The sequence below is a fragment of the Lutra lutra genome, chromosome 13, assembly GCF_902655055.1.
Source record: "Lutra lutra chromosome 13, mLutLut1.2, whole genome shotgun sequence".
NCBI lineage: Eukaryota > Metazoa > Chordata > Mammalia > Carnivora > Mustelidae > Lutra > Lutra lutra.
The window spans coordinates 76,364,875-76,390,216 of NC_062290.1; the positions used below are offsets into that span (position 1 = coordinate 76,364,875).

A 25,342-nucleotide genomic window follows, 5' to 3' on the forward strand; every position below is an offset into this window, starting at 1 on the left:
GTCACCTCCCTTGTGGGTGAAGGAGAGGTGACAGAGACAGGGAACGTGGCTCTCCTCCCTGGGCACATAGTGGCAGCTGTTCACACACCTACAACAATGCCAACTGGGGAAACAGATGGCCACATCCTCCTCTTTGACTTTGCAAAGAACAGTGTGTGAGGGTCGGATCACACAGGAATCGGATTCCCACCCAGCAAGCATTGAGTGAGCTGCTACCATGCCCCAGGCTGTTGGCAAGGTGTTTTGTTTTGATTCAGGCATTCACATAATAAGTACTGAGCACCTATGCTGTGCCAGGCACTGATCCAGGCACTGTGAGTGTACCAGCACCCAGAACCGACATCCGTACTGCCGCGACATGAACACAGTGGTGGGGAAAGCAACCCCTACCACCGTCTCCATCTTGCACAGGAGACAGAAGCTCAGAGCAGTTATGCAACTTGTCCAAAGTCACACAGCTGGCAAGCGGCGGAGCCAGGACTTGAACCCAGGCAGCCTGACTCTGGTGTCTTACCCTCCTGGTCGTACTGATGCTCTCCTGTGTAACCCACCCCCCAATGAGTGTGTTCCAGGTCACTGTAGCTGGGGAGGCTGAGGAGCACTCAGGATCGGGAGCCCGGAGCAAAGTTCCCTGCTGCCCCCTGTGCCTCTTCGCCTCTGAGGACGTGACTGTGACCTGAGAGCAGATGGGTCTGACTCCCAGAGAGTTACAACTGTTCTTCCCTTCTGTTCCTTCCTTTGCCCTCACAGGTCGGCTTGCACTTCAGCATGGAGAACGGCATTATCAGGAGGGGCTGCGATGCTAGAAGCAGCTTTAGGGGACAGTGTCCAGTGTTTGTCCCAAGTCTCTTAGCGACATGTGGGATTTTCATAACCACGACCGCCCTGGGCACTCTGTCTCTAGAAGGTGTGTGTCCACTGGGGTTGGGCTAGGAGAACTAAAGTTTGGCATGGGGAGTCTGGGAGTCTGGTCGCAGTGATGTGGAGTATTAGGCAATTCCAGGACACCAGAGAGAAGAGAGTCAGGGCCTGCTGAGCTTTGGGTCCAGGCAACAGAAGGGCAGGTTCCAGAGAGATTTCCCCATAGCCCTCACAACAGGAAATGGGGAGGTTTCCAGGATGCATCCAGGCAAGAAGAAGAACAGAAGGGAAAGAAGGGGCTTGTCTGGAGCTGTGAGATCTGTGAAGGCCACTCTGGTGTGGTCCAGGGTGTTTCCTGCCTCCTGAGGTCTCTGGTCCTCCCTGGAGCACAATTCCCTAAGTCTCTACCTTCTGTGTTCCTACGTAAGTTATTCTAAGACTCTTAGAGGGCACTTGATGCCCTCCCAACCCTGCCCCCATTCCAGCAACAGGGCCCTTCTTGCTAAGCTCTGAAGATGTGAAATTTTTACCTCAGGGCCTTTGCACATGCTATCCTTGCTGCCTGGGATTTTCAGCCCCCAGAGAACATGGCAGCTCCTTCTTCCTTCCCAAGTCTCAGCTCAGAAGTCACCTCCTCAGCGAGGCCCTCCCTGACCACCTCATCTGAAGCAGAGCCTCCCTCTCTGTCACTCTCCACCCCTCTGTCTCTGGATTTTACTTCCTTCCATCACTCTTCACCACCTTAATGATCTTGCTCACCCTTGCTCCTTTCTGGATTATGGTCTCACTCTTCCCATGAACTCCAAACTCACTAGAAGCTTCTCCACAGCAGGGCCCCATCTCTCCTGTCCACTTCTCTATCCCTCCCTCCCATCACAGCATGAAGCACACCGCAGGTGTTCACTAAGTACTGAGTACGGGGTGAACAGGGTGACCCGTGGAATGGGTCTTAATTGCTACAGTGCCCTGAGTCTCTCTCGGATTCCTGTGCTTTGAAATGTGGGTGACAGCTAAGCCAGCTGGGTGGCCATGAGGATTCACCGAGGTGCTGAAGCCCAGCGCCCAGCACCCATCAGCACCATGCCCGACACAGGAAAGGGGCTCAAGGGAAAGATTAAGCCAGTTCCCTGCCCAGTCCTGGAAGGCTGGGCTGGAAAATGACTTCATGCCTCAGGCACCCTTGCTGGCTCAAGATTGCTATGGAGCACCGATCACCTGGCGGGGAGGGGGTTCGAGCACACCCCGTCCACCCAGCGCTGCCACCACAAAGCTGCCCGGGTGGCTCGGGAGGTGGGGGTCTACCACTGGGCCTCCCATTGCAGCTTCTCGCCCGCCCCAAAGCACATTAAATGGAGAGGTGGTCTCATGGGCCGGAAAGGAGAGCTGAGCAAGAGTCTCCAGAGGGCAGGCCTTGGCCCGGAATCCCAAGCTACATGGCCTGGGGCTGTGGGTGTTCAGTTCCTAAAACATCTGGAGAGCCGCGTGCAGGACTCACATTCCTGGTCTCCTAGCAACCACGGGGTGCGAGGCAAACAGCACCCACTGTGATGCTCAAAAACTCAGGGGAATCATCTCCCGTCTTTTTGTTTTTTAATTGTAGCAGTCATGCTATGAGGGGGGGAGGGCTTCGATGCCCCTGCCCCTGTCTTCGGGTGACCACACCCCACGGTGCTCGTGGGCCACACGCCTGCCCCTGGAAAGAGCCAGAGAGCTGACACGGGGGAAATCCCTTTCCCCTGGGAGGCGCACCGAGCTCTCCACTCCGCTTCGGGTCTGGAACTGCCCACACCCTGTCAGTTCTCACTTGGTACAAGGGGACCAGTACCAGTGCCTGCTGTTGACAATCCGAGACACACAGCTGCAGAGGGTTCCCTCAGAGCCTGTGGTCCCCGCAGCTGCGTGCGGCTATGCCCCTGGGTCCCGACCACCGAGAAGCTGAATCATGCTGAACTGAAAGCAGGGCTCTGAGCGCTCTCTCCTCCCTTTTCCACTCCAGGGGCTAGGATGGGGAACTGGCAGGTCGCAGCTTCAAGCATCAGAAGGGGCAGGAGCCCAGGGGATGACGACAGGGGTGAGGATGGGTCCACAATAAGACGGGGGGCAGAGCTGCCCGCTGTCCCGTTCGGTGTCAGGGAGAAATAAACGATCTGATTTAAGTCACAGTCTTTGGGCTCTCTGGGGGCAGGATCTTAGCCTGTATCAGAATGTACATCGCATGGGTCAGAAAGAGAAGAAGACAAGTTCAAACCCTTCGGTAGGGCCTTGAGAGGAGAACAGAGCCCCGAAAGGACCAAGCCTCTTCGTCCAGCCTCTAAGAAGCGTCCCCGTTCTGGGTCTGGCAGGGAGAATGAGTTCTTGGGGGCCCAGCCTCCCCTACCAGCCCTCCGTCCCCTGGCCGGCGTGCTGAGGCCGAGGCCGAGGCCGGGCGGCTCACCTTCTTCTCGTCCCCGCCTTGTAGGAGGTTCAGGGCGCTCCTCGAGTCCCCCTCACGCTGCCTCAGGGTGCTGCCGTGGCTCGGGGGCAGGCCTGAGGGCGGGGAGATGCTGCGGCCCTGCGGGTCCACCCAGGTGTAGATGTGGCTGGTGACGTACCCCCCGGGGATGCGCCCCGCCGAGTACACGGACAGCACCAGCTTCTTCGAGCCCTTCAGAGCCTGGAGAGAGAGAGAGGGATACAGGGTTAGTGGGAAGGGGGCAGCGAGGGAAACCCCCCCCCCCCAGTACACGGAATTTACTACTTTCAGGACCCCACACCGGGAGCAGGAGGCCAGCCCCTGAATTACCAGCGCCCCCCCACGCCCCCCCCCCGGCTCTTTTTTCTGTAGCCCTCAATTTTTGTCCTACAGAAACAAGGGCATCTGTCCTACCCCATCCTGAAGTGGTCCAAACGTAAGAAACACGATCACTCAGCATAACTGTGCAGAAAGAGTGAACACAGCGGGCCCAAGACGGCATCCTTCGGAAGGCCCGCTTGGAGGGCACTGGGAACCTAGATTCTGAGTGTTCCTCCTGTTCTCGAACCTAGCTCACCGTGCCTACGCTCCTTGTACAAGCTATGTGGGGGTCCGGAATGTGACCAGACCCCAGTAAAAACCCTGGCACTGACTCTCCAATGAGCATCCCTGGTGGACATCTCCCAGCTCATCCTGGGCTCATCCTGCAGCAAAGGGAGACTCAGAGGCTTGTGCCTGCTTTCCTACAGACTCTGCCCCCTGAGCCTGTTCCCTGTGCTCATTTTGCTGTGTATCCTTTCGTTATCATAAATCTTTTTTTTTTTTTAAGATTTATTTATCTGAGAGACAGAGTGTGAGAGCACAAGGGGTGGGCGGGGGGGGGGGGTGGCGGTGGAGAAGGAAAGGGAGAAGCAGACTTCCCGCTTAGCAGGGAGCCCGATACGGGACTCCATCCCAGGACCCTGGGATCATGACCTGAGCCAAAGCCAGACGCTCAACTGACTGAGCCACCCAGATGTCCCTCTCTGTCATCAATTTTAGCCACAAGTACAACCATTACGCTGAACCTGTGAGCTCTCGCAGAAGCCGGGGGTGGTCTTAGTGACCCCGACAAGAGAGTTGAGAGAAGAAACGATTGACAATGATAGCCGGACACTGACAAAGAGCCTGTCTGCGTCAGACACTCTGCTCCGTACCCGGCATGCTTTGCCTCCTCCTGAAATCCTCATGGAATCCGATCTTGTCGGGAGAGAGGTCCATTCTTCAGATGAACAAATAGAGACAAATCGCCTGCCTACGACGCACTGGGAATTAGGGGTTCCTTTTCCATAGCGACTAATTTTGAGTGTAGACCCCAACTTCATTCTATACTTCCCAGTCTGGGGATGGAAGCACCAGGAAGAGAGGAGAGCCCGCGCTCTCCATCCGGGGTGGAGTGGACGCTGAGACTGGCCGTACTGCTTTCTTATGGGGCACCTGGAGCTGACATGATGCTGTTTATCAAGGGACGGTCACTTAGCGGGAGGATTAACAGCCAACCCTGCAATTGGGGGGGGGGGGCTACAGCTTGCTCATACGAAGCTCACACGGCTGTTAAAATCACATTTGTAAATGATGATGAGCGTATGTAAAGCCGTGGATCCGTGATATGCTGTACTGTGCAGGGGGGCCAAAAGATCCCCATTCTATCTTACGGGATGACCTCAGTGATGCAGAGATAAAAACACACAGGAGAAACAAAACGAAGCCGAGGACGCCAACAGTGTCTCTCCGGGCGGCAGGATTATGGGTGATTATTATTTTGTTCTTCCTTTTTCTCAATATTTTCCAAATGTTCCAGAATGATGATACATTGCTTTTGATCTCAGAAAACAACAAGAATATGCCTCAAAAAGGGGAGTATCTAGCTCTCTGACTCCCCAAGCTTGACTGGATGTGCCCTGGGCCATGTTCTCCTGATTCCCCAGTACTCTGGAAAGACAAAAGGGGCCAAGGGAAGAGCTATCACCCACAAGGAGGAGCCCTGGCTGGACTGAGCCTCTCCCGGAGGAGGCAGGGTAAGCTGGGAGCTGCCAGGGCCCCTCAAGTCCACAGCTAAATGCCAGTTCCCTCCAACAGATGAATGGATAAAGAAGACACGGTCCATATATACATTGGAATATTACTGAGCCATCATAAAGGATCAATACCCAACTTTTGCACCAACATGGACGGGACTGGAGGAGATTATGCTGAGTGAATTAAGTCAAGCAGAGAGAGTCAATTATCATATGGTTTCACTTACTTGTGGAGCATAAGGAATAACATGAAGGACATTAGGAGAAGGAAAGAAAAAGTGAATTGGGGGAAATCAGAGGGGGAGACGAACCATGAGAGACTGTGGACTCTGAGAAACAAACTGAGGGTTTTAGAGGGGAGGGGGTGGGGGATAGGTCAGCCCAGTGATGGGTTTTAAGGAGGGCACGGATTGCACGGAGCACTGGGTGTTATACACAAACAATGAACCACGGAACACAGCATCGAAAACTAATGATGTACTGTATGGTGACTAACATCATAAAAAATAATAAATCAATAAGTCAATAAATGCCAGTCTCTGGTGGAGGGATAATGAGAATATGGCAGCTCTCCAAAAGTCTGCTTTTACAAAGCGTTTCCGAGAAGATGAGCAGGGAGAGATTTAGCGCTCCTTCAGCAAGTTCCTGGGACTCCCCCCGATAGGACAGCTGGGAAGGCAGAACCTGTGTGAAGTTTGGGGGGCAGGATGGAGAGGCCAAGGAGCAAGCAGACCTCTGGGGGAGGAAACAGGGAAGGGGATCATAGGGCAGCAGCAGCCTCAGCAGAAACCTGTGAGGCCCCCGTGCCTTCCTGACCCCTCAGGATTCCTGACCCCATCCAGGATTCCCTCCTCCATGAGGGCACTGCTGGCTGGAGGCCCGGCCCCCTGGCCTGCTTCCTCCCTGCTCCCTCCCTCAAGAGACTGTGAGCCTGAGCCCCAACATCCACAGCAACAGAGGAAAGAACAGAAAGGGTGCATGGAAGCAGAACTGCATTTGAGTTGTGCTTCCGTGAGTCCCGCAGCCCGTGCTTCCCGTCTAGAAGCAGCACCATGAAACATCACCCACTTCCCAAGGCGGTGGGGATTCCAGGAGACCACGCAGGAGGCCCGGGGCCCTTGCACACAGTAGGAGCTCAGCCCACGCGCCGCTCTTCCCCGGGCATCTGCACTGAGAAGGGAAACCAGGTGCAGAGAAGCCTCGTCCCGGGATTTACACAAGCAGGCGGGCGGCGGAGAGCACGTCTTGTATCCTGCACCGCTGGCTGCAGTGCAAGTCTCTTGGTCAGTTCTATAAATAGGCAGGCGGCAACCTTGAGAACACAGAGGAGGTTAGCGCCTCTGGTGAGAAGACCACGGACGGCGGGAACGGGGAGGGCCTGGGAGGTCACTGAGTCTCCTGCGCCTCTGGTGTCTTACAGAAGGGGACCCTGGAAGCCCGACATGGGAAGGGACAGAGAGGGAACGAGTAAGGAAAACACAGCCAAGGACACACAGGAGGCCAGCCCCGGGTAGCCCCCTCCACCCCGTGCGCTCGGTTCCCCCGCCACAAGACTGAGGGACCAGAAACTCTGACGGCCACTCAAGTGAAGACCCTTCCAGAACCTCCGATTGTTGGCCTTTTTGGTCAATGTGGGCTTCTAGGGGGGCTTGGAGAGCAAGGACTTCCTCCTCCAAAACTGAACCAGCCCAAGACTCCCGAAACGGCGCTTGGCATCCCAGAGCAGGCTCTCAGGATACCGCCTGGTCGGGGCTGAGAGACGCCGCCCCAAAGGCTCCACCCACTGCCCTTTTCAGCCACGACGTGTGTGTCGCGCGGGGAAGGCAAGGAGACAAGGGCGGTCTAAGAAGCTGGTTTCTGTCTTCTCACTGCCTTTCTGTCTCCATTTTTTTCACACAGCCACTTGCTTGGGTGAACCGAGAAGTGAACTCCAAAGGCGATCTGGCCGATGCCCCCAGCCCCGCACACGCGCGGCCGGCCACCCCCAGGCCCGGGCGCCGACTGGGCCTTGGCTGCACCCAGCCACTTGGTCCTCAGAGGAACCAGCAGCTTCTCTGGCCAGAGCGAGCCTCTGCAGACCACGCGGCTCAGGCGGCAGAGGAAACTAGAAGGAGCTCTGGCCGGGAGGCAGAGGCCCAGGCATGGCCCTGGTGTGCCACGGGCTCGCTGGGTGGCCCAGGGCCATGTCCTCCTCTGGCGGGGTCTCAGTTTTGCCAACCGGCAGCGAGCAGCTTGAACTCACTAACGGCTAAGGTTCTGCCCCACAAGGCAACTTCACTGTCCTCTGGTTGGTGGCTCCATCTAGAAGGAAAGGCTGTATTTACCCATGACAGTCATGAGTCATGGCAGCAAAGAGATCAGGGGCTTTGGGATACACAGGGACCGAATCCAGGCAGCCCTCGGGGAGTGAGTCCTCAAGACTGTGCGGGCTGCAGCTGCCATCAAGGTCCTCGAACCAGATCCTGAGCATGGGGGCTCTGAGGCTCCCTGCCAGCTGGAAGGGATCAACACCGGGGCAGACGGAGCATCCGAGGTGTGGGAGGTGTGGTAACCGCAACCCCAAGTTACCGTGGGCAGCAGGGGACCTCCCAAGGGACCCGAGGGCTGGGGAGACTGACGAATGTCTGTCTCCAGTGGGACCGTGGCTGGGCGGCTCTGATCTTTGCAGGCAGCTGTCCATGGGCAGAAAACCACATCCAACACCCACCTTAAAGCAACATGCTCTGCCTGGTGCGAGTTGGTGACCGTCACCCATGCCTGTCTCCTACGCGGCAGCCCGCACCAGGCTCCTGAACCGACTGCTCTTGGCTGTGCCACCTCACACAGGTTACTGACCCTCTCTGTTCATCTGTTTCTTTCCTGTAAAATGAAGATCCTAATTCCTCTCTCTCTCTAGGTGGAGGGGCCCTTTATGGCACATTGCCTGTCCCCAGAGAATTCAGTGAGCTGTGGCTAAAAAGGAAACAACGTGAGATCTAGGGAGAACCACTACAGGTGGAGTGGTCATCAGAGCACGCGTTCCCACACTTGTTACCGTGTGTTTGCTGGTGAGACTTGACCCAGGGCTCGCGTGCGTTCACAGAGTCAGATCCTCGCGATCGCGATCTGACCGAGCAGACGGCACGGCTCAGATACCATCCATCAGCAGATGACTGCTGGGGGCGGCGTGTTGTGATTATGGAAATGTAAATTATATGTGTATGTCTTCAAAGTTAATAACTTGCTCCTTGGATTAATGTTCTCAGGAGGCAAATTTGCCTCGCTCAGCTCTTCAGAGCCGACTATCAAGCCCCCAAATCACAGTCCAGGCGAAAGGATCCTCCACTCGGCAGAGGACAGAGAAAGCGACGGGAGATGGCCGCAGTGGAAAGGGGACCGGGCATTGTGTGTTCACACGGGAGATGCACACACGCTTCTATGTTCAAGAACATGCACCAAAGTGTGAGTGTGAAGTGCACCACGAGGTCACGGGACCATCAGACTATTGTCCTCGGGGCATGCACAAAGGAAGCATTCCGGAAACATCTCAAGGGAGGGCACCTCGTGGTGACTAAGCCAACCTATTTCAGGACACAAGCCTGCAGAGTCAAGTTTTCTCTCCTCAGGAGCAGAGATGCTCAACCTCAGGAAGGGGAGCCTGTCTAAGACCCAGGTTCAAGTTAGTGATCAGGAAGAGAGAAAGGGAAGATGTGCGCCTGTTTTTCCTGATCCCACACTGACCCCCACCTTGCTTGGTGGGGGCTTCGTGTTCAGACTCACTGGGCACCAATCCTGACTCTGTTGATTTGCTGTGTGACACAGCAAATTACCCTACCTCTCTGTGCCTGTTTCTGCATTTAAAATGCCACTGTTGAAAGCATCATTAAGATAACATGGGGCCTGGCTGGCTCAGATGGAGGAGTGTGCAACTCTTGATCTCGGGGTCATGAGTTTGAGCCCTATGTTGGGTGTAGAGATTACTCAAAACTCAAAGAGAGAGAGAGAGAGAGAGAAAAAAAAAAAGGATAATGTAGACTGCCGATATGTAGTATATAGCACCTGGCACACAGTAGTACTAAATGTGAATTTCCTTCTTGAGTCTACCGGCTCCTTCTCCCAAACCCAAGCCCCAGAATTCTCTAAAGCTCTTATCTACATGGACACAAACACAGAGGTAGCTCTAGCCTCTCTGTTACAACTTTCCTCAGCTTCAAAAACATCCTTTCTTCCTTTAATTCACACTTTTTCACATCTGCCCTGCCTTTGACATTCAGCCCATTCCCACCACCTCCAGAGAGCCTTCCTGGATTGCAACGGACTCTCCATGTCCAAAAGCACCCAGCATACTTCTGTATTTTCACTGCCACCTATACTAGATTCCCCGCATCAGCTTCATACATCCTGTCTCTAGGACTCCAAGTTATGTTCCTTGAGGCACACCGCATGTTCTGTTTTCTTTATAACCTGTTCCAACAAGATATTTATTGAGCTTTCTAAATGCTAGGCAGCCCCCAGGGAATCTGTTCAAATGAGGCTGTGGAAAGATCAGGGCCCTACACTAGGGCTCAGGCAGCCTTAGGTCGGCACCCCATGCTTCTCCACACTCACGGGAGCACACACACCTCAGGCACACACGGGATTTAGCAAGAGAAGCAAAAGAGTGGTCAGGAGCTACAGCTCTGGAGCCCAGCTTAGGCTCCCCTGCCAGCTCTGCCACAGGGGGCTGTGAGGATTAAATTAGTTTATCTGCATAAAGCGTTTAGTGCCTAGAGCACAGGTAGGAGCTGCAAAAGGGTTAGGTCTGATTATGATAGGGTCTCAACCCACCACCCATCATAACCACTGTCTGTCCTTCCAGAATGTTCTGTGCATTTCATAAATATATATATATATATGGAAGCCCACATACAAAAATACTGTTTGTCTGATATTTACATAAATTGACTTACACTTAACATTTTCATGACCGTGTTTTTTTCCAGCTAAAAAGATGTATTTTGGCGATCTTTGTCCATCAGTTCAATGATAGTAAGTAAGCTCATCTTTTTGTGTGCTCTGGCGCTCGCTCTTCCTGGCAGAGAAACACCACCACTGAATTCCCACTCCTCTGTTGTTGGGCATTTAGATGGTTCTCGGGTTTTGTCACTGCAAACAAACTCACGATAACATACTTTTTCATGCATCTTGAAGCACACGTGTGTCTAATTCTCTAGATCAGTGGAATTCCTGAAGCAGCGGGCAAATGCACCTTTTTTCCTAACCACCCCTGTCCCTCCCTGTTATAGTTCCTAAAATCACCTGCAGGGGGCAGCACTACTATATCTGTGCTTCTGGAAGACCAGACTTCCCTCCTCCACAGCACTGTGGATGGGACTGGGTGGGGGCTTTCCCAGGCCTTTTCCTAAAGCAGGGCTCTCACTCTGGTGCAGGGATCCGCCATCCTTTATGCTTTCTTCCACAGGCTCCAGAAATCTCCTAGTTATAGGCAAACCTTGGCTCTATCTTCCAACGGCAAACTAGAGAATTGCAAACCACCAAAATAAAAAAATACCTTTAGGGTAAGGATCCCCCTCAGGAGTTTCTCAAGGTAAAGGCACATTCACTAGAAAGCCATTCCCCAAGTGCTATCTCTTCCTGGTTAGGAGACCGCAGACAAGTTGCCTCAGCTTTATCTCCTGTTAAATGGGGATACTGATGCCTCCTCTTTCGGAGGTACTGTGGGGACAAAATGAGGACTGACGAAATAATGTACACAGAGCGTCTTGCACTCAGTAGGGTGCATAGCCGGTGCCCAGCACGTGGTGGCTAACATTACTGGTAACAGTAGAATTACGGGGATGACCACACATCGCCCAGATGAGGAAAGAGACTCTAGGTGGTCGTGTGTCTTATGAAAGGTCAGAAAGAGGGTAAGACGCAGGGCTTGGATTTGAATCTCGGACTTTCAAAACTCGTGTTTCTTTCATCAGCACTGAAAGGGGGTTCAGATGCCCAAGGGCAACCCTCTGTCTTGGCCTCACAAGATGGACAAAGTGAGGGTCTGAAAAGGGGATGTGGGACTTACAGACCATAAACAAGTGAGAGCCCCCCGAACTCTTGAACCCCGAGCTTGTGCTAGGTACAGCCACATGGGCTAGAAAGATCCTCCCCATTCAGCCCCACTTGGAGGGAGGACAGAAATTAATGGTGTGGACTCTCTGCCGCTGGGGCGTATTTTAATGTCATGACAAAGTAAAGCCCTAATTAGCCCTGTCTTCAGAGCTCCTTTCCTCTGCATCACATTTTTATCTGTTAATTACCTCTTACAGGGACCACTAACTGCAACAGCTTCCCGGCCTCTGAAACCAGTCTCTGTGTTGTAGCCAGGACATCCTTTTAAAATGCAAGTGGAGGGGTGCCTGGGTGGCTCAGGTCATGATCTCCGGGGGTCGTAGGATCGAGCCCTGCATGGGCTCTCTGCTCAGTGAGAAGCCTGTTTCTCTCTCACTCTCTCTCTCTCTCTCTCGGCCTGCCTCTTGCCTACTTTTGATCTCTCTCTCTCTGTCATATAAAGAAGTAAAATCTTAAAAAATAAAAAATAAAATGCAAGTGATTCACACATATGGAATCATGCGTGATTCCACATATGATGAAAGGTAATGAAGAAATGTAAAAGGAATGCAAAAATCGCTTTCCTCCTGAAACTGGTTGCCTTACTTTTAAAACTGACTGCCAATGAAGAATTTTACCACTCCTGAAATACCAATGAATTCTCTAGTAGAATCTAAACAATGCATGAATTTCCCTTTTCCCCTTGCTTGCTAGGAAGCTCACAACTCCACTTAAATATGAAATATTATTCCCATTAAAGACAACACACACATTCACACACTTTCCAATATGGTTTCCAAGCTCTGTGCCTTTTTCATGATGTCCCTTCTAAGTTAAGTCACTCAATTATTTCTGAAGTAGGAAAAAAATTAACCACAAATATATTAACAAGTAAGTAAACGCAGGATATGTAGAGTTCAAAGAGGATGTTAAATCACACCAATCATACAGGAAAACAACTGCCAAGTGAATGAATGAATGCTGAAGTACATCTCAAGGATCAGACACCTTATACATGGACTTGGAAGCAGAGAGATTTTTCACAGATGCTTGGGCAATAACTCTGCTTTCTCATCCCACTCTCTCCTTCCACTCCCCGGACATACTTTACTGCTGCTGACTTTGGTCTAAAAATCATGTCATTTAAAAACATTCCGTTACATAAAAGTCCCAAAAGTGTTAGTTTACATTCCATTGGAACACTGACATACACAGGTAGCGGTACACTGAGCGGTACACTGTCTCAAAGAACAGTGGCTTCACGTTGGTGTCCCTGACAGCTGTGCGCCTGTCATGAGGCTAGGATCTGGGGCAAAGCTTGCCACCATATGGCCACCCGCTCTGGCTCTCTGTGGACACCTCACCTCTTTAAGCGGCTACAAGCTCATGGAAATCAATTTAGACCGCAGAGCAGCCCTCTTCCCCAAGATGCAGCCCAACATATACATGAAGCAAAAATAAACAGAAGCAGGTGATCCAACCATGGAGGAATGTGAAAGCACAGAAATAAGGATCCGGGGATAGGGCAGAGAACGGACAACTAGTTAGGAGGGTGGAGTAATCAACATTTTCTTTCCCCTCTTGAGTTTTTCTTTTAACGTTGTTTCAATTTGCCTTTGAGCCTTACAAAGTAGATTTCAAAAAATCAACTCTTCATTCTCTCCACTGTCCTTTCTTTATGAGTTTGACCTTCTTCAAGGGCTCGGTGTGAAGAAGGAAGCCTTTGCTCCAGGGCTGGGAACACCAGGATCCCAGAGCCTGGAACAGGGACCTGACATTTTAAAGCCCCTGATCTCTGGTATCTTTGCTCCTAAACGTCTCTGTGACTTAAGGCTGTGCGAAAAGGAAAAACACAAAGGATCAAAGAGAGAAAGAAAATGTTGTCCTTGGGGATAATGCTATGGGAAACTCGCAAGACAGTGACAGAATCGCCATCCCCTTGCAAAAGAACTCAGAAGATGAGGACAGAGCAGATTCCAGAAAGATATTGATTCCCTTTTAATGCAATTCTTCAATAATCCACTAAGCCTGGCTTTTAGTCTCTTATAATTTAAGTAAATTGCTTTACAAATGTTCTTTTAAATTCGGTCTCTTTATTCTTTTCCTTTTTTTTCTTTTGGGAAGAACTAACAAGATTCTAGGAGTCATCAACATAATCACTCAAGACAAGCCTCGATGGGTTTCCAATAGAGTTGCTAGGACCTAGAACCAATGTCCACAGCACATCCATCTGTCAGAAAAATCTGATTATATACCAACATTTTCTTGGCCCAAGAGAGGATACATGGATGGAGTATATTCTCCTGGAGGACACTTAACATTCCTGTCCCTCACCACTTTCTGTGCATTCTGCTAACAAGGGATAGGCCTCCAATTTAATTCACCCTTGGACTAAAGAATCTGAATTCCAGGTGGATTACAGATGAATCAACCACCCGACAGCTACTCCTAACAAATTGTTTGTTTTTAAATCTTGAAGAAAAGGCTGATAGGTCTGAGGAGGTGGAAATGTAACACCCTTGTGATTAAATGGCCATAGGACATCAGTAAGCTACACACCAAAAATAAATGTACATATATTTTATACAACAGTGTTATATAATGTGCAGGAAACCTTCTGCTACATGCTATTTATTACATATTAAGTATATGTGTATACAGCTATACAAATAATAAACATGCAAAGGTATTCAACCTCACTATTTAAATTATGCAAATTAAAACAGGATACCTTTTTGTCCAACAGATCAGCAAAAATGGGAAAGAAATATAATATCCTGTGTTGGCAAGGCTGGGGGAAAATGAAGCATCCCATATATCGCTAACATTGATAGAGGAGACTGTAAAATAAGACACTCTTCCCCCAAAACAATCTGGCAACAGTGAACCAAGCCTTAAAATTCTGCCTATGCCCAGAGCCAATGCCACCTCTAGAAAGACAGCCCAAGGAATTTTTAGAGACGTGCTTCCAGATTAATGTGCCAGGACATATTGTCTAAAGCAGCAATGTGGCTAACATTTAAGAAACAAACTATCCAAAAAGAAATCAGTCAAATAAATCACGCACCTCTTTGCTATGACGCAATCGTTAAAAACCACGTTCTAGAAATATTTATCAGAGTCATGATACACTGTTTGGTGAGACAGGTTTCAAAAACTATGTTCAGAACGGCAGTTTTGTAGAATATTCCCAGTAGGAATTTACACACGCGGGCACACAGGGGACCAGAAAGACGGCAGTCAAATTGTCAATAGTGATTATTTCTGGGTGAGTGGATCATCGATGTTTTGGGGGGTCTTTTTCCTTTGTGTTTTCCTGGGGTTTCTGAGCTCTATAATTGAACCCGTATCTCTCGGGTCATTAACACACGTGCACACACACATTTTATTTTAAATGCACAGGCGGACTCCTCTGCTCCTCTTGTTTCCTATGAACCAAACAAGATGGCCCTTCCTTTGTCCCGCCTGCGATGGTGCTGACGACCACCAGCCTCTCACACGAGGCTCGAGAGACCCTGTTTGTGCTGTGCCCGCGCCACAGACCACACAGACGGCGCAGGCGGATTTGCACCCTCGGCCCCATCAATGAGAGGGTTTCCTAAGTTGCGGGTTTATCCTAATGGGGGGGGAATCGAGGTCACAGTTAATCTATTTAGGGAATTTTCACAGACAATGCACAAAATAAAATCCTGACAAAGGTGTGGGCATGGCAAGAGAGATAAGAGAGGGTGAAGGGGGACAAAAAGGGGGAGGGCAAGAGTGCCCAGTGCCGCGGGGGTACCTGAAGCCTATCAGTAAGATGCACCGAGCTCGCCCAGGAAAGGGCAGGGCGGCCGCGGCCCGGGCTGTCTGCTCACTCAGGGGGTTTTCTGATCAAACGGCTGCAACGCCTGTCTCAATAAGGAAAACAGCGTCAGAGAGGAAATGTCCATCCACTGAAACGGGGCTCCGGCCAGCGCCGTGCTAGGCTGCACACCCGCCAGGAGATGGCAATGAGCACACACTTTGGAGGCAGGAAGAAACAGAGTTCAAATCCCAGCCCTGCCACCTCCTACCAGCTTACTGGTGGCCGGCCACTTCTTCCTCTCCATGCTCGGCCGCCTCTCCCTGGGGGCTGCGCCGAAGAGCCAGCGGGGAGATCTGCACCAAGCCCTCGCAGAGCTCAGGGGGCACACACATACCAGTCCTTGGGGGCCGTATTTATTCGTGGGCTCAGAATTGTAAGCTTAGAAGCATCTTACGTGCTATGTATGCTATACCAAGAAGTCTTAACTGGTGCGGAAAAGACCCCAACACAGCGGTGGGAACACAGCAGGTAATCACGAAATGCTCAAATCAATAGATCCCCCCCAGTGCTTTCAGAGGTTAACTATATGGCCGTTACTACCCCCACTTTAGAGACGAGGAAATTGAACAGGGAAGTTCAGAAACACACCTGCGGTTGACTATTATTCCTCTTACAACGTTATCAAAGAGGCATTTGAGAATCAGAGAGGTCAAGGAGTTTGTTCAAGGCCCCACAGGTGCACAGTGGCAGAGCCAGGCTTTGAACCCAGAGCCCTCGTTCCAGGGCCCAGGCTATAGCATCACGGGATGTCACCTCTCTCGACGTTGGAGGGACAGATGCATCCCCCTCAAGTCAACAAAGCCTGATTCTAATTCCTGGCTCTGCCACCTTCCATCTTTGTGACAATAGGCAAGTGACAAACTCTTTGCAACTTTTTGTACAACAAAGCAATAAAAGCGGTACCTACTTTGAACCTATTGGGCTAGTGTGAGGTTCAAGTGAGTTCATGCATAGAAAGTCCAGAGAATACCGTCTGGATTACCGTGAGCCCTCAATACAGAAGTTATTACCACGGAGCAATTCAAGGAAACACTTGGAGATGTGTAATCTGTGTCACAACCAGTGAATCAGGGTCACTATGCTGATGGGGCTGTGGGGGAGAGGAGAGGGGTTCCTGCAGACAGGGTAGCTGAGGGTGGGCGGGATGATCCACTGAGGCTGGCCTCACTGGGGCCGTGGGTGTCGACAGGTGCAGGGACCCAGAGCTGCCTTTCAGAGGAGGGCAGTGCTGCCTGTCTGGTCAAGTGTGGACGGCACTCGGGGAAAAGCCAGAGAAATGGACTGTCTGCAGACAGAAGGGGATCAGATCACGCAGCCTGAACACCAGGTTCAGGAGCTCGGCTTCTGCCCTGAAGGCTCTCAGCTCCAGTGCAAGGCGCTAGGCAGGGAACCACTTGATGAGAGACAAATTTCGGAAGCGTGCCCTGCTTCCAGGATACTAAATGGACTGACTGCAAGATGGGAGACAGACAGACAGCCAGGAAGCCGTTGCACTTTGGCCTCCAATGGCAGGGAAGGGGGAGGTGTGGTCTGAGATGTGCTGGGGAGGGATCAGGCCAGGAGGGTCTAACCTCACGGGGGCTGGTGCAATCCCCAATGGGGAGACTACAGAGAGGAGAGCAGGTCAAGGTCACTAACTTGGGAAATGCCCACGATTTGTGGGCAAGAGGATGAGGTACCTTCAGGGGGTCAGAAAGGAGCCAGGACTTTCAAGGCAAAAAAATGCTTTTGCTAATACTGGGGAAGAGCTGAAAATATAAATGAATGAATGAATGAATGAATGAATGAATGAATGAATGAAAGACACTAAAAAGGAGGCCCAGGTCCTGGTCAGAGACAGCATGGAAGAGAGGAAGGGATCTGGGGACAAACTGAACATACGGACTTAAACCCTCAGGACCAGAAGAACTTGTGGAGGGCAGAGAGGGTTTTAGGGAGTTTGGGAGAAGGTGGGATAGGCTTGGGGCCCCCTGAGGAGAGAGAGGCAGCGGCAGGAGAGACGGAGCAAGGATGAAGGTCCCGCTGGGCTCAGACACATCGCAGGACACCATACCCTCCCCAGCCTGCAGGATGGAAACAGCAGAAGGAAGACCCCTCCCCAGACTTCCTCCCTTCCCCACCTGTATGGAAGGATAATCTTGGAACACTGGACCACTCTTCTCTTTTCTTAATCAGAAACCTCTTAATGAAGCCTCACACACCATTTCGGATGTGGTTCAAATACATTCCAGGGTTTGTTTTTTTTTTAAGTACCGATGCCGTATTGTCAAATCACCACTTTCAGCCTGCATTTAATTGCTTTAATGGGTTCTGGAAAAACAGCCACCTTCTCTCCCTTCTCATCAAGGCCCCTGGGGAGCCCAAGAAGGAAGGATGCTGGGGAACAGGGATGGCAATGCAGCTGATCTGGGAACTACACTGTCACACGTTGGCCTCTGAGCCCAGTACCTGCCCCACGTTTTTTTTTTTTTTTTTTTTTAAAGATTTTTTATTTATTTATTTGACAGAGATAGATCACAAGTAGGCAGAGAGGCAGGCAGAGAGAGAGAGAGAGAGAGAGAGGGAAGCAGGTTCCCTGCTGAGCAGAGAGCCCGATGCGGGACTCGATCCCAGGACCCCGAGATCATGACCTGAGCTGAAGGCAGCGGCTTAACCCACTGAGCCACCCAGGCGCCCCTGCCCCACGTTTTTAAGAGAGGTGGGGACATACAATTCCATCCGATCTCCGGACTTTATTACCTCTGTAAAACGAAAGAAAATGCAGATGCCAAAACCCAAACAGGAGCAATTGCATTTTTAGAGAAACGCTATGTGGGAATATTGACCACATTTAGTAAATGACTCTGCAATTCAACCAGCTATGATGCATCGAGAGGGCCCTGAGCCCCAGTCATTTCTTCCAAAGGCACCTTTTTTCTTTTTTTAGACTAAGCAGGCACAACAGAAGACTTTCAAAGCCAAGAGGATGCAGTCAATAACATTTTTCATTACAATGCCTGAAGTGGGACCTCCGTGGCCCTATTTCTCGAACTTTTAATGTGCGACAGTAGCAATAACCTGTTTGTAAGGGTGAGGGGGTCTGCATCACAGAGAGGCCAAGGGAGATGCTCAAGGTCACGGCCAAGTAACACAGTCAGATGAACCCAGGTCCATCTCCAAAAGCTATCTCTAACCTCTTGGGTACAGACCTCTCTTCCCTGGATTGTCCAACCTATCAGCTGACCTTGCACTTCTGGAGTCCTGCTCCAGAACAGCTCCGGATAGGGACAGGGTGGGTCCACTCTCCGGTCAAGTCTTTCTGTGGATAAATGTTGGAGATGGGGGCAGATCCCAATGGAAGGGGGTGCTTCCCAAACCTGAGTGTGATGAAGACTTGCCTGGGGAGCTTGTTAACTCTCGGGCAAGCTACATTTCTGAATCACTACTTCTAGATTACTTAGATACACCCTTTTGGATGCCACTTTGCTATGTTCTTCCCTGTAACCTGCAGCTTTAGAATCTGGTGAAGACGACATCTTGGGACTTGTTTACGGGAGGCTGAAATATTTGCTTTGCATTCAAAGTTGAGAGGATGCTGATATTATGAAAACTCAGGTAGAGAGGAAAAATAACTATGAAACTGGCTACCAGCTGAAGCAAAGCCACAGCCAATTTAGCGGAAGGAACACAAATTCTCAAAGGACACGGAGGTAAAGGGGTTGGGACTGGAAAAGGAGAAAAAATAAATTCACTCATGCATTTTCGATAGAGGATAAAGCAGCTTTTAAATGTACGTGTGATTAGCAGGAACTTGGCCTCTACTTGAAATGCTGGGGCTTCCTCAAACCTGAACAGGGCTGGGTTTTCTTTTTTTTTTTTTTCTTTTTTGTTCATTTGTTTATCTATTTAACAAAAAGCCGGAAGATATATCTCACCCAAAGTTGCTTCATTGATTGCTTCAGAATGCATAAATGATTCTATTTTGGAATCACAGATACAGGCTGCAAGAAATAACCCACTTCTGGGAATGTGGTTTTAAAATTGAGAGCAAAGCAACAAATGAACTAACCGAAGAGGTCTCGTAGGCTGGCTGGAGCCACAGAGGGTGGGAAAAGCTCCTGCCCACCCAGACCACGTGTTTTGTTTTGTTTTTTTTTTAAAGGTCTTTTGCTAAAGTAGTAGCATAGGGTTTCCCATTTACCAAATGTTTTTGTACCTATTAAGTCATACAATTCCATGCCCATCCTGGAAAGGCAAGTGGGATATGCCTATGCCCATTTCACAGCTCCAAAGACTGAGGCAGCCAGAGAGGGCACGTGATCTGCTCACAGCCACACCATTACCATCGTGGTGAAGCATACGTTAGAACCTATGGCATTCCTCAGTGTTTTTCCCCAAGCACCCACCGCCTTGCAACGCACGGATTTTCTTCGGCTGTCACACTTGGGAACCAAGGAATCCTGAACTCGCCAGCACTGCTCTGGATGCAAGATCATTCCATTCACTCAGCAAATATTTATTTACTAAAACACCTACTGCGTGTCAGGCCCTGTGGAGGTGCTGGGGTGGGTGAGGAAGCAATGGGGACCGAATCTTGGTTTCCGTGGAGCTGATTTGCCGAGGGCAGGGCACACAGCCAACAAAACCAGTGGAAGGTCCTTCCATGGTGAGCAGTGCTCTGAAGGAAATTACAGCAGCACGAGGGGAGGGTGTGGGGGCCTGCTTTGGAGAGAGGGTGGCAGGGATGTGGAGGCATGTGGATGTCACAGCACCTAAAACCCTCAGTGACCTGTGGCCCAGGGTGGGCCCGTGCCCCCCACCCCCCACGGCTCCCCGAAGGGAGGGGCCACTGACCGTCCATCTATGAACTCTGAGCACCAGCCACAGGCCTGGGAGCTCGAAGTGCCGCTTAGAGCTTGCATGGATAAACGGCTCCCATGAGGACAGGTGGGGCTCAGACATGCCACCTGCCCTTGATGCATGGGCACCACACTCCCCACTTAATAAAATGAAGTCTGCAGATGGTTCCCCAAAGGCTCCCGAATGTCAGGCACAAAGTATGACGCCTGCTTGCCTTCCAGCAGGGGGCCTGGCCACGTCTTCCAGGAGGCTGGCTGCGTGACTGCCTAGGGCAGTTCGTTCCCCAGGCAGGAACGTAGGGCAGAAGGGCCACTTCGTTTCTATTCCCGATGGCGACCCGGGCCTGGTCAATTTTTACTCCTGGAGCCTGACCTTCCTGGCCTCCCCCCAACCCCTCCCCTCCAGGGAAGGAGAAAGCACCTGACACAGAGGCAGTGCTCACTCGCTGACGCCAGCCTCCTTTCCTCCGGAGCGTTCCGGTAAAGCAAAGTTCAAACACAAGTGCACCGGCCCCGCAGTGCTGCCTCCTGCAGCGGACGCCAGGAGTGCACAGGAAACAAATGGTCTGATTCCTGTTCTCAGCACCCTTTGCCACCTGCCATGCTGTCAAAGTCAAGTGAAATGTCTGCAGCACAGGAACCTTTAAAAAGCAGCCCCCCACCCTGGGGCACAATGAGAAGCCTGCGTGAGCTCCCTGTTCACATCAGATTCTTGCTTGGGGTTTTTTTAAAGAAAAAAAAAAAAGGAAGAAAAAAGAATAGGTTTTGAAAGATTCGTATTTCAACCTCCAAACACCTCCAGCCATTAAATGTCACTCCCTCTAATCAAATTCTCTGGTCCTTGCTGGGCACTAGTTTGGGGTGCCTGAGCAGTGGAGCCCAAACGCCGCTCTTCGAGGTCATGAAAGAATCTTGCTGGAAAGCCAGTTGGAGCCTAATCCCTCATGGACGCCTCCTCCAGTGCAAAACCCTTTGCAGGGTGGAGTGGGTGGGGGCGGATTGTGACTCGAGGAGATGCACACGTGCCGGGCGCAAGAGCAGACGGGCGTGTGAGGGGCGGCTGAGGGGCGGCGCGCACTTGACAGGTGCGTACAGGCTGTGTACCCGTGGCAGAAGAGGGAAGCAACGACACACACCGAATCCAATTAGGCGGGGGTTAAAGGATCGTCCTTATCTTTGCAGCCGGGTCCAGATGATCAGTCTGTGGCAGGTAATAAACAACTCTGGGTGTGTCGCAAGAGGAAGGTGACAGAAAAACAAGACGCTGGCTCCGGGGTAATTCTCGATCTCTTTCGTGTCCAGCTTAAAGCCAAGAGGCAGGACTCTTCTAATAGTAATATCAATCTCTCCCCCACTCAAAAATAAGGGCATTCTCTTCCAGCCTACAAAACACTTCCTTCATGTGAAGAGGAAATAACCAGCTGCCGTAGGATTTGGTCCTACGCAGGCACTGTAATTGTCTGAAACCTTGAGTATCAGCTTGGGCCACAGAAATAAATAAGATTAAATTAAAGAAATGGACCCTCTCAACGCACTACATCACACTCTGGATCAGGCCAGCAAACATCTATTTAATAAGGAGTTTATTAATAGTGAGCTTTCAACATGTCCTTGCTGGCAAGACCCACAGGACCCAGGAAAGAGGATGGGGCCAGAGGAAAGTCTGTGCGTCCCCATGAACACATTACCCATGGTTTCCAAATTGGAATATGGTAATAACGCCAGTGGGAGAAGCTGCATTTCAGATACAAAGTTGGAAGTGGTAATCATTTATAATGGCTTCAGCTAACCATGTACAATGGGAAAATGACAAATGTGTTGTTTAGAATGTGCCGGACTAAATACAATCACTTATATTAATATGGACAGATTCTTTGTGGGTTATCATGCAGAGGAAGGGAGGGTGTGATGACTCTAATTAAATGAAAGGGCTGGCCGATGTTTTTAACTTCTGGAACGTTTCAAATTCTAATATGCCCCTTGGAGGAACCCAGTGGGGGGGATGTTGAGATTGTAATGAAGCCATTTCATTTTTATTGGGATGAAACACACACAGGCCACACACATCCCAGCAGCACCCGGCTACTCCACGCCCTGCCACCCCGTGCCCTGCCACCTGCAGAATCAGGGACTTGGAGGGCAAGCGGGTAAGTGAATGTGATTTGGAGCGCCCCCAGGGGAGTGCTGTGCATGCTGCCATCCCATGGTCGTCTTCTCATTTACTCTGGAGCGGCACCAGGATTGGTGTTCTTGGGTTGAGGGAGAGCAGTCAAGTTCTCATCAGCACAGTGTGTCACCCATCAATTTCCTGAATTAGTAGGAGGCTACAAAAGAGAGCCAAGATTCTCATCTCTTAATCCTTAGCCAACTTTTTAAACTCTGCCTTAAATGAAATCAATTCCAAAAGAACAAGAAAACACCGGATTAGACATTCTAAATGCCTTCTGTGTAACACATACTGAGCAAATCGCAGAATGTCTGAGCCCAGAAGGGACCCTGGGCAGACTCTGGGCAATCCACCCTAGGACACAGAGGGTCAGCCATTGACCCAAGGTCCCAAGGTCATACAGCAGGCATGTGGCAGAGCCCAGTGCACCATCCCTGGTGTCTGGGCTCCTTGGTTAATTTACCAACACTTTCTGGCTGGAAACCTCTGAAAGGTCTACTTTTTTTTTTTTTTTTTTTTTTTGGTTTGGCTCATGTTCATTCAAGAGAGATTTTTCAAAAATCAAACTTTTCAATATAATTACAAATAGTAAATGGCTTGCCTTATCTGGACCTGTCACTGATGATTTAGCAAATAGGCTTCAAGAGAGGGATGGGAGCCCTCTGGAGAGAGGAACAAAAATCCTTGCTAAACTGCTCTGAGCAACAATGGATCCTTGCTTTGGGAGAGAGAGAAGTGGAAAAAAAAAATTGTATGTTCAATCGCCTTTGCTCCCTGGGAGGGTGTGACCCTCTCTGATTCATGAACTCTTAAGTAACTTTATTCCTAAAATTTTATTTTCTTTTTACTACACACACAGACATACACACAATCTCTCCTTCAGGATGCTCAGAGGATCTTTTCCCCCTCTTTCTACCTGCAGGAGAAAAATAAAGGTTTTTTAAGATTGAAAACACATCTCAAGAGCCAAAACACAGAAACAAGTCTATATTGAAAGAGAACAGAAAAAGTGCACGCACACACACACACACACACAGGAATATTATTCGTTACAAAAAGGGGGAAGGAAATTCTGTCCTTTGCAACAGTAGGGATGCACCTGGAGGGCGTTATACTGAGCGAAATAAGCCAGGCCCATAAAAGCAAATGCTAGATGATCTCACTTATATGTGGAATCTAAAGAAGTCTAATTCACAGAAGCAAAGAGCAGAAGAGTGGCTGCCAGAGACCAGGGGGGAAGGAAATAGGAAAATGTCAGTCAAAGGGTACCGACTTTCAGTTATAAAATGAGTAAGTTCTGGGGATCTAAGGCCCAGCACGGTGACTACAATAGATGATTCTGTACTGTATGCTTGACATTTGCGAAGAGAGCATATCCTAAGTGTTATTACCACGAAAATAAAATAACTTGGGGACGTGATGGATAATTAGCTTGATTGTGGTAATCCTCTTATTCCGTACAGGTATCACAAATCAATCCCACTGTACACCTTAATCATGTACAATTTTCATTTGCCAGTTCTACTTCCAGAAAGATGGGGAAAAAACAAACAAATGAACAAATAACATTGAAGGAGCAAGAAAACAGGTCCTGTACTAAATGCAATGGGGTCTATGGCACAGAAAAAGCAGAAAAACTGGTGATATTTGACTCAAGTCTGAGGTTTGGTTAAAAGGAGAGTACCCGGGGCACCTGGGTGGCTCAGTGGGTTAAAGCGTCTGCCTTCGGCTCAGGTCATGATCTCAGAGTCCTGCGATCGAGCCCCGCGTCGGGCTCTCTGCTCAGCGGGGAGCCTGCTTTCCCCTCTCTCTCTCTCTGCCTGCTGTTCTACCTACTTGATATATCTCTCTCTCTCTCTGTGTCAACTAAATAAATAAAATATCTAAAAAAAAAAAAGGAGAGTACCCACATCATAAAATCTCCGACACCGGGCCCTACCGCACTAAAGCTAATAGAGGGGACTGAAAGTTGAGACCAAACTGGTGAAGGGCAGTGTATAACGTAGTGAAGCTGGGGCCTCTTTGGGCTTGAGGTTCAGGGACTTAATGCCCTTAACTTTGTGGAGGTGGGTCACCAGCTCCAGGGGTTCCTCTGAAGTGTTCTGATGCCGCCTTCCTATCCTGCCACCAGGAGATGCTCCCAGCATCGGCCGCAGAGACCAGGTTCCGCCTCCTCCGTCTTAAATTCCACCCACACGGAAAGTCTGTTCCCCTTTCCCCCTGGAGTTAAGGTGACACAAAGCCGTATTCATTTTGCCTGTTGCTTCTGAAGGTTCCAAAGGGGTGAGTTCCGGGCCGGCTGTGTCTGGCATTGGCCAGAAGAGGGGCACCCCGAGGCAGGAGCTCATTTGGCCTCAGCAGACCCCTTCCAGAGGAAGAGGGACAGTCAGGGACCCAGGAGGTTGCTCAGCTTCCAGGGCTCCCACGCACATCGTGTGCTCAAAAACCACAGCACGGAGAGTTTAGGTTTTACGAGAGGAGCCATGGAGGCTCCGACAGGACAGGCAGGGCGACATGCATGAGACCCAGGAGGGCCGAGCTGAAGCTCTGAGCCACGCAGCTCCAGCCTCTGGCTGTGCCTGACATGGGGATGCCCACCGACAGGGGGGCCCGTGCTTTCCCTGTCCGGGTTACCTGAGGCCTTTCCAAAGTCTGTCACCTTGTGATGACCAGTTACACAAGTCTTTTAAAATTGCCTCTAAAATTGAATCCACAATTATAATTGACCATTTGGATCATGTATCTTTTGAGTATATATGTATCATCTGGAACTCCAGACCTTTTAGGGCCAAAGGCTAATGGACTATTTCTTTATAAATATATGGAATGTCAGAGAAGAGGGAAGACTGATGTGGCGGGGGGGGGGGGGACACAGGGAGGACGGCAGGTGCATGGAAATCCACAAGAACCTTTGTCTGCTACACACCCCCTCCCCAAAACAGTATCAACCATCAGGCTTTTCCCAGGAACAGCAGAGAAGTGTCTGAAATCCTCAAGGGGCAGGGGGCAGAAGGGCTGGCAACCAAACAAGGAAAGCGAAGAGTCAGGCAG

The 25,342-nt window shown here is 50.5% G+C and overlaps 1 protein-coding gene across 4 annotated transcripts in view; it reads right to left on the bottom strand.

Annotated features, from left to right (window-relative positions):
* The window catches only part of WHRN (whirlin), an 89,720-nt gene that overhangs the window by 62,583 nt on the left and 1,795 nt on the right, over positions 1-25,342 (bottom strand). For all 4 annotated transcript variants that reach the window (XM_047699462.1, XM_047699460.1, XM_047699461.1 and 1 more), the window contains exon 2: positions 3,296-3,514. In XM_047699462.1, coding sequence (XP_047555418.1) covers positions 3,296-3,514 — 219 coding nt within the window. The remainder of the gene's footprint in view (positions 1-3,295; positions 3,515-25,342) is intronic.